The sequence below is a fragment of the Gigantopelta aegis genome, chromosome 4, assembly GCF_016097555.1.
Source record: "Gigantopelta aegis isolate Gae_Host chromosome 4, Gae_host_genome, whole genome shotgun sequence".
Classification (NCBI taxonomy): domain Eukaryota; kingdom Metazoa; phylum Mollusca; class Gastropoda; order Neomphalida; family Peltospiridae; genus Gigantopelta; species Gigantopelta aegis.
The window spans coordinates 45,894,858-45,904,323 of record NC_054702.1 but is presented as its reverse complement, the minus strand read 5'-3'; the positions used below and the strand labels follow the sequence as shown (position 1 = coordinate 45,904,323).

Below are 9,466 nucleotides of genomic sequence, written 5' to 3'. Positions count from 1 at the left end.
ATACGTACGTACGTACATACATATACATACTTACATATAGTGGTATAGAAAGATAGCTAAACAAGGAGAGGCACTAATATGCAATTTAGAAAATTAAATTAATAGTATGCCTATCCATTGCATTATATTACAATCCGATACCTACATAAATAAACATAAAAGTTGTGTTTATACAGTGAACAGTTATAGTACTTAAAATAATATACAGGTACACAAAAGGAAGTACATCACAAACCTCCCACACAGCATACAGGTACACACAACGAAATACGTCACAAACCTCACACACAATATAGAGGTACACACAACCAAGTACATCACAATCCTCCCACACAGTATACAGGTATGCACAACGAAGTACGTCACAAACCTCCCACACAATATAGAGGTACACACAACCAAGTACATCACAATCCTCCCACACAAAATACAGGTAGACAAAACGAAGTATATCACAATCTACACACACAAAATACAGGTACACAAAACGAAGTACATCACAATCTACACACACAAAATACAGGTACACAAAACGAAGTACATCTCAATCCTCACACACTGTATACAGGTACGCAAAAAGAAATGCACCATAGTCCTCACACACAAATATATGTTTAGATTGTATAGCGGTCTTACACCTACCCACTGAGTCGTTAAAACTCGCTCTGGGTGGGGGCCGGTATCGGGCTGCGAACCCAGTACCTACCAGCCCTATGTCCGATGGCTTAACCACGACACCACTGAGACCGGTGGTTTTACATAACCTCACCCCTTCAAGGTTGGTCGGATCAGATTGTTTTATAACCTATTACCTTAATAGTTTAACAAACAAACATTGGTCCGTTCATACGATCGGACTCAATTAAATACAATGGGGCCACACCCATCGGTGGGCAGCTAACACAATTTGAACGACATGATAGGTCTAACAGCCATCTTAAGCAGTCAAACCTATTGGAGACATTTCTTTCATGAGCTCAACGTCACAGATCAATGTATTATTATGTTTAATATGTTTCATTTCCTTATTGTCCAACAGAGAAAGGATACAAATTCACCAGCGACCCCCGTCTGTGTGACATCTGATTAAAATTAGCTCTACTGGTCTACTGGTCAAAAATGAAACATTTGCGGGCATCAAATAGACAATAACACCCGCAAATCTAAAAACTCCATATGGTTATGTCCGTTGTAAAGTGAATCGTTTTTCTACAGAACTAACTGTATATTTGGCATTTCTTGAAAAAAAATACCTGGCTACAATCTAACTGTAGACCCTTGAATCGTCAACTTCGCCTGTTCCAGTTGCTAATGACGTCACTTTCTAATGACGTCATTAGCTTTCCAGGCGTTATTGTCTATTTGATCCCGGAAAAAGAATGTAATTAACCAATCACAATACAGAACACACTCTAGTCAGTTTACAATATGTTTCAGATCCGTGTCCAATAGAGAAAGGATACAAATTCTCCAGCGACCCCCGTATGTGTTACAGACTTGGGCTGGACAAAAAGAACCATGATGACGCGATGGCTGCTTGCCAAAACGATGGCGGATTCCTAATCCGAATCGACTCGCAGAAAAAACATGACTATTTCGCTGAGTTGTACCAAGGTTTGTTAACTAAAATACGAAATTCCATAGCACTGAATTTTTTAACATTTGAACTTTGACACTTCAAATAAATGTTTGCAGGTTATAAACCGAGTACCACTTTGGAGCATAAATAGACATAGTATATATTGTTAGAAATATCGTATTGTTATGTTAATATAAGATGTGGAGTGTTAGTCAATAGACTTAAGTATTGTAAATGGTAAACATAAAAACATTCCTACAAAACTATTACTGTATATTTTGTAATTAAAAAACAAATAAAGAAAGGACTTAAGACGAATAAAATCTTTACTTTTTTTCCCCTTTTTTAAATTTCATTTTAATCAATACTTTTATTCATTTTCAGCCTGCAATGTAACAAATAATGCTAAACATCGTCAGATGTAGTTTGAAAAACAAAAAAACTCAATCCCCCCCCACACACACACCAATCCCCCCCCCCCTCCAAAAAAAAAAACAAAAAAAAAAACAAGAAAGAAAGAAGAGAAAGAAAACAAAACAAAAACAAAACAAAACAAAAGAAACAAAACAAAAAAAACAAGAAAGAAAGGAGAGAAACAAAACAAAACAAAACAAAATACATAAAATTTAAAGTTGATTCTTCATTTGCAGCCGATTACAGTTTATCTAAGTGACACCACATTACCCATCACTTGTCGTTATATTTCAGAAAATGTAATGTCAACGTCCTCGCAGCTGTGGATAGATGGTGACGACAGTGACGATGAGGATGAGTGGAGGTTTACAGACGGGACGTTGATGACGTACACACATTGGGCATCCAGCGAGCCTGACCACAATGGCGACTGTGTGCGAATTCGACTTCGTAATCAGAAAGTGGAATGGTGGGACGATAACTGTGATCGAATACATGAGTATATTTGTGAAACACCCACCGCATAGACGATATCGGAATACTGTTAACATGAGAGTCTCTGTACTTAAAGGAATCCTCAACATAGAAGCACATTAATATATATTGTTGTCTTAAAAATAGACACCTGGCTTTATAAAACTTATAAAACTTTTAGAGTCAAGACTCAAGACACTAATAGAGTCTGAGACAGTAACGTCATGACATCGCTATACACATTGTGTGCGTGTGATATCATTAGAGATTGAGTCTGGACTCTAAAATGTTTGATAAGCAATGATCCCAGGAGTCAGACCACCTGTTCCTCGGTGGCGCAGCTGTTAAGCCATCGGACTACAGGCTGGTAGACACAGGGTTCGCAGCCCGGTACCGGATCAAAACCAGGGTGAGTTCTTAACGGCTCAGTGGGTAGGTGTAAGGTCACTACACCCTATTCTCTCTCACTAACCAACTAACAACAAACCCACTGTCCTGGACAGACAGCCCAGATAACTGTGGTGTGTGCCCAGGACAGCGTGCTTGAACCTTGTTTGGATATAAGCATGAAAATAAAGTTGAATGTTCCTTCAGCAACTGGAATAGTGAAACCAGATTTGATCTTTGGTTTTCATCCACAAATCCATTGACAAATTTATTACTCTAAACAATCCATATCACAATAACTTTTGTACATATAGCTTTACTTTGTCAAACTTCAGTGTTCTCCACTCCAGCCATAATTAATTTACTTTTTGAAAATCTTACAATACGCAATCGATGCATGTGGACTAGATGTCTTTACAGCCTCAAACTGAATTAGAAACATTGTATTGTATATTCATAGACATGTATTTAAATTGTACTGTATTGGCAATTGCACTTGTTACGAAAAACAAAACCAAGACAAACTCTCAATCAATAATGTAATTAAAGTGGTTGAAGGAAAGGAATAGTTTAGTAGTATTTATTATTTTTATCATTATTAATTCATATTAAAAAATCAGATATAAATCAATTAAGAATATTATTTGTATTGTCACTGAAATAAAAGTTAATAGTAATTGTATATTGATCGGTTCGAACTTGTCAAGGGAACATAAAAGAAGTTGTCTTTGTTGGTCAAGCAATTCACATCCAATGAACTAATGGATGTTACTTCCATAATTACACGAGGATTCGACACAATCAAGTTCGATCTGCAGGTAGAGAATTCTTCGATTTAGGTTGGTGGTAATCGCCAATCTGGATGACATATATAGAGGATATTCCATGTTGTTAGGTTTTTTTTGTGAAATATGATTTATATCTCATCCAGTCACGTTTGCGATCATATCTCACGAGTTGCGCTTGCGCGACGAGTGTGATATGATTGCAAACTTCGCGAGATGAGATCTAAATCATATTTGACAAAAAAACATGATATTTTCTATTATTATATCACTTTTGGCAATTTACCTTTATTTTTAAAATGTCAGCAGCAAAATAGTTCCGGCTTTCTTACAGTGAAAATAACACTTTCTACAGTGACGATAACACATTTTAGAGTGAAATAGTGACATTTTCACTCTAAAATGTGTTATCGTCACTGAGTGACTGATAACACTTTTATTTCACAGATATTTTAATATATTTCACTAAATGTTATATAACAAAGCATTTTATTACATCACCCTATTAGAGGTATTCAAGCACTGAGTGACTGATAACACTTTTATTTCACAGATATTTTAAGATATTTAATTAAATGTTATATAACAAAGCATTTTATTACATCACCCTATTAGAGGTATTCAAGCACTGAGTGACTGATAACACTTTTATTTCACAGATATTTTAAGATATTTAATTAAATGTTATATAACAAAGCATTTTATTACATCACCCTATTAGAGGTACTGAAAGAAAGAAATGTTTTATTTAACGACGCACTCAACACATTTTATTTACGGTTATATGGCGTCAGACATATGGTTAAGGACCACACAGATTTTGAGAGGAAACCCGCTGTCGCCACTACATGGGCTACTCTTCCGATTAGCAGCAAGGGATCTTTTATTTGCGCTTCCCACAGGCAGGATAGCACAAACCATGGCCTTTGTTGAACCAGTTATGGATCACTGGTCGGTGCAAGTGGTTTACACCTACCCATTGAGCCTTGCGGAGCACTCACTCACGGTTTGGTATCTGGATTAAAAATCTCATGCCTCGACTGGGATCTGAACCCAGTACCTACCAGCCTGTAGACCGATGGTCTGCCACGATGCCACCGAGGCCGGTAGAGGTACTGAAGCACTGAGTGGATGGGATATAGCTCTGCGGTTAAGCTCTCGCCTGAAGTACGATGGGTCGTAGAATCAATCGCCTTTATCGGACTCGTTTCTCCCGGCCCAAATCAGTGTCACAGACAGACAGACAGACAGACAGATAGTTTATTAAAGTCTCACCTCATTACCACAAAATAAAAATACAACATATACATACAATCAATAAAAGTAATGAAATTGTAATGAGCCACCCTATACTGAGTTACGAGAGACTATTGAATAAAAACATCTAAAGAAGACAACAACAAAAAACAAAAACAAAAATATATATATATATATATATACAGCTAAAACAATTGCAGCACAGATAAAACAAAAAGATATATACACGAATAATTTCATAGTGTATAAAATACATATATCGGGACAGGACAAGATAAAACACACTTTTTGGATGTCGGTGCAGTGATCAAAATTTAAAAGTAATGTCCTACAGTAAGCGAGTACTTCTAATTTAATATTTACATATAACGGACATTCAAGTAAAACGTGGCACTCGTCTTCAATGTGGTTGGGACAATTAAAACACGTTCTTTCTTCCAGTGATGTATTATTGTATCGACCGGTTTCAACTTTCAGGGGGGCAACTCCGCATCTAAACTTAGCGAGAGCACTTCTGTGGTATCGAGGCAAGTAACTGGTTACATAGGGCTCTACTTTAATAATATCTTTAAAACAAGAATAAATTCTTAATTTATTCCCCCCGACACCTGTTCTGCCGTGTGGTTGTATTAACGCCCGTTTCCATTCTGTTAAGACTTCTTCGTTGACTCTGTCCTTCACCTTGTTGACTACATACTTTTTACCATATTTGCATTGTAAGTTAAGGAAGTGATTTAGCCCAGGTTTGATGAATTTATTGTTGACTTTAAAGGACCAGTTATTTTTCCTGCGTGTTGACCACCGGTGAGACCACAACCAGATGCGAGACGTGATTCGGTGTTGATTCAAATTTCTCAATCTCATATAATGCCTTGATACAGTCCCCCACTGCCGAACTATTGGAGGAATCCAGCCCATGTCTCCGCCTGCAGCGTTATTTGGGGCGTATTTTCGTAATCCGAAAAAGAAACGTATGGCTCTGTTATGTATAGCATCAATACAAGAAAATTGTGAGGTTCCCCAGATAGCTGCTCCATAGTCAATAATGGATCATACCATAGTATCGTAGAAAATTGTTCGATTTAGATTAGTGGTAATCTCCAATCTAGATGACATAGGATGAGAGCATTTTCTTACACACCCGTTGGTGAGAACACGTGTGTTATTTATGATCACACATACTTGTACGTGTGTTAACTATTTCAAGACATACGACTGGCTGCTCATAGGTGATTACCAGGTCACCAATGCTACACGTCCAATAAAAAACCAGCGCGGTGGAATTCAATTAGACTGTGACGTATAGTTGACCTGCCAATCATGTGTCTGTGACGTGTAAGTCAGCTACAAGTGCAACGGCTGTAAATAACCTTTAGTCGAACAAGATGTTAAAATTCGATTAAAATCTGGTTTTTGAGGATATGTAAGAAATATAATAATACATTCGTGTCCGTTAGATACCATTTATCTCGCAACTTGTTCTTTAAAAACGTATCAAACTTGCTTTCACTCGTTAAGATACATTTTTAAAACAACTCGTTGTGAGGTAAAATTAATGGTATCTAACGGCCACTCATATGTTATTCTATTTATTACATCACCCTATTAGAGGCACTGAAGCATCGAGAGGATCTCGCTTCCCAGTTATTTAGAGGGTGAGATAATAATTCAGTGGTTAAGCGCTCGCCCGAAGAACAGTGGGTGGTAGGATCAATCGCCCTTATTCGACTGGTTTCTTCCCGCTCCAATCAGTGTCCCACGATTGATGCATCAAAGGTTGTCATGTCCAGTCTCGATCACCTAGGTAATCGATTGTTCAGTTACGTTGATAGTATTTTTGAGACCTAAATCATCGCAACTACTGCGATGTGTTACAGGGTGTATACTACCAAATCAAATCCCATAGACGACAATAGTAACATATGTGGCTAAAACTCCTACCTGCAACGTATCAACCGACATAAACGCCACGGATATAAATACTACCACCCCTTACACTTAAAGTGAATCAGAAAAAAATGGGGGTCAAGCTGCTCGTTTCTGAGATAACGGGTAGCGTCTATGACTACCCTAGTTTCGCACAAAATTCGAGTACTTTTTTTTACAGGTACCCCATACATGTTTCAAGCACAAATTGACACATTGGTACTAGATGAAATAAAATTGCAATTTTTTTTTACCCAGATGAAACTGTTATTTTTTACAACCAACACACTCACATTTATAACCAATCACAGGACTTGTGGTGTTCACTTCTCTATCAAAAGTTGGGTGCACCTCGAACTTTGACCCAGCCGGAAGTTATTTGGTTTAGCACTACCTACTGACATGCGATGAAGATGCGGGGGGGGGGGGGGGGGGGGACGCTTAGCAACTTATCAACGGGTCATAATACTCGAACGTCTCCTTATATGACATTGCATTGGCCTCGTTGGCGTCGTGGTTAAGCCATCGGACATAAGGCTGGTAGGTACAGGGTTCGCAGCTCGGTACCGGCTCACACCCAGAGCGAGTTTTAATGAGCCACTGGGTAGGTGTAAGGCCACTACATCCTCTTCTCTCTCTCACTAACCACTAACAATTAACAACTAACCCACTGTCCTGGACAGATAGCCCAGATAGCTGAGGTGTGTGCCCATGACAGCGTGTTTGAACCTTAGTTGGATATAAGCACGAAAATAAGTTGAAATGAATATATGACATTGTGACATAGCAAAATTAAAAAAGTGTGTTTTGTTTAACTGCAGCACATTAATTAATATATAATTAATCATCGGCAATTGGATGTCAAACATTTGGTAATTCTGACAAGTAGTCATCAGAGGAAACCCGCTACATGTTTTCCTAACGCAGTAAGGGATCTTTTATATGCACTTTCCCACAGCCAGGAAAGCACATACCACGGCGTGTGTTCAGTTGTGGTGCACTGGTTGGGTATCCAACCGGCCTCGGTGGCGTCGTGGTAGGCCATCGGTCTACAGGCTGGTAGGTACTGGGTTCGGATCCCAGTCGAGGCATGGGATTTTTAATCCAGATACCGACTCCAAACCCTGAGTGAGTGCTCCGCAAGGCTCAATGGGTAGGTGTAAATCACTTGCACCGACCAGTGATCCATAACTGGTTCAATAAAGGCCATGGTTTGTGCTATCCTGCCTGTGGGAAGCGCAAATAAAAGATCCCTTGCTGCTAATCGGAAGAGTAGCCCATATAGTGGCGACAGCGGGTTTCCTCTCAAAATCTGTGTGGTCCTTAACCATATGTCTGACGCCATATAACCGTAAATAAAATGTGTTGAGTGCGTCGTTAAATAAAACATTTCTTTCTTTGGTTGGGTATCCAGTCCAAGCTAGCGATGAGAACGGACGTAGTCTCGTGCTCTCTTGAGTTACCCGCCCACCTGGGGGATGGGGGGGGGGGGGGGGAAGACTCATAGCTTCTTATGGGAACCTTTTCGAGTATCGCGTCGCGTACACCGGGTCACGGGCAACCGTGACATTGGTGTACGGCGAACCGGTGCAACAGAAGAAGAGGAGGTGGAGGAAAAGGAAACGTGCGCCAGAGGCGGCACACGGGGGGGGGGGGGGGGGGGTCAAACCCGGTGGCTTAACCACCGGCGGCGGCCCCTTCTGCGACGCCACCCCCAACCCGACCGGACAAGTCAACGAAGCGGACAGAGCCTGCTCAACCTGCCATCGTTGATCTGCCAGAGACGCCAGGGGCGATTCTAAACACAGCAATGTGCGAAGAGCCACCACGGTACCCCCCCCCCCCCCCCCCCACACACACACACACACACACTTTCTCCGATCTGCACGATTCCAGAGACGCTACCGACACCACGGAAGGCCCCTGTTGAGTCGCAGGCCGATCAGTCGCCGTTGTGAAGAGGAAGGCAACCGCTCAACAGAGCGAGCAACAAGACAAGCCACGCCCTCCTCTTAGTCGACCGCCGCAACCCGACATGAGACAAGCCGAACAGTGGTCACTACAGGCCGGCAAACTTCATCAGCGGCACCAACGGCTTGTCAAGTGCAACATAGAGGATGTCAGGCAGCTCTTCAGCGTTCCGAAGCACGAGTTATACCAGCCGCTTCCAACAAACCGTGCAGAGGGGGACTTTACATTACACAAAGTAATGCTAGAGGGCGATTCACCAGCCTTGTGTGTTACCGTCTGACGGTCAGGCGTCTACCATCAGGGGCTACTGCTATCCAACATGGACAACTCAATGATTCATCGGATTTTTAAAATCATTTCGGGGGAAAGATTATGAAGCCATCACCAGGACAGTAGCGGCCTCCGTCTACCGGCAGTACACCCCCAACCTCGACGTCACGAACTTCATAGGGACACCATAGACGGCGACCTTTCCAACAACCTTTCCTCCAGATTTAGGACTTAGTTGGACTTTAAACTTTTGGCTTCAGTTCTAAAATTTATGTTTATTTTTTTTTTATAAATAGTCCAAAACACTTTATTTTGACAGCCCGTCTAAATTGCGCAAATTGCCAGAAAAAGTTTCGGCTTAAGTTTTTTTCCGGACATGAAGATTATTCTCCATATTTGGTTT

The 9,466-nt window shown here is 40.6% G+C and overlaps 1 protein-coding gene across 1 annotated transcript; it reads left to right on the top strand.

Moving 5' to 3' along the window:
- Window positions 1–1,354: 1,354 nt before the first annotated feature.
- On the top strand, window positions 1,355–3,726 carry LOC121370615 (lithostathine-1-like). The gene is made up of 2 exons (XM_041495964.1): window positions 1,355–1,614; window positions 2,288–3,726. Exons 1-2 carry the CDS (start codon window positions 1,485–1,487, stop codon window positions 2,518–2,520), a joined length of 363 nt encoding a protein of 120 aa, XP_041351898.1. The 5' UTR covers window positions 1,355–1,484; the 3' UTR covers window positions 2,521–3,726.
- The last annotated feature ends 5,740 nt before the right edge of the window (window positions 3,727–9,466 follow it).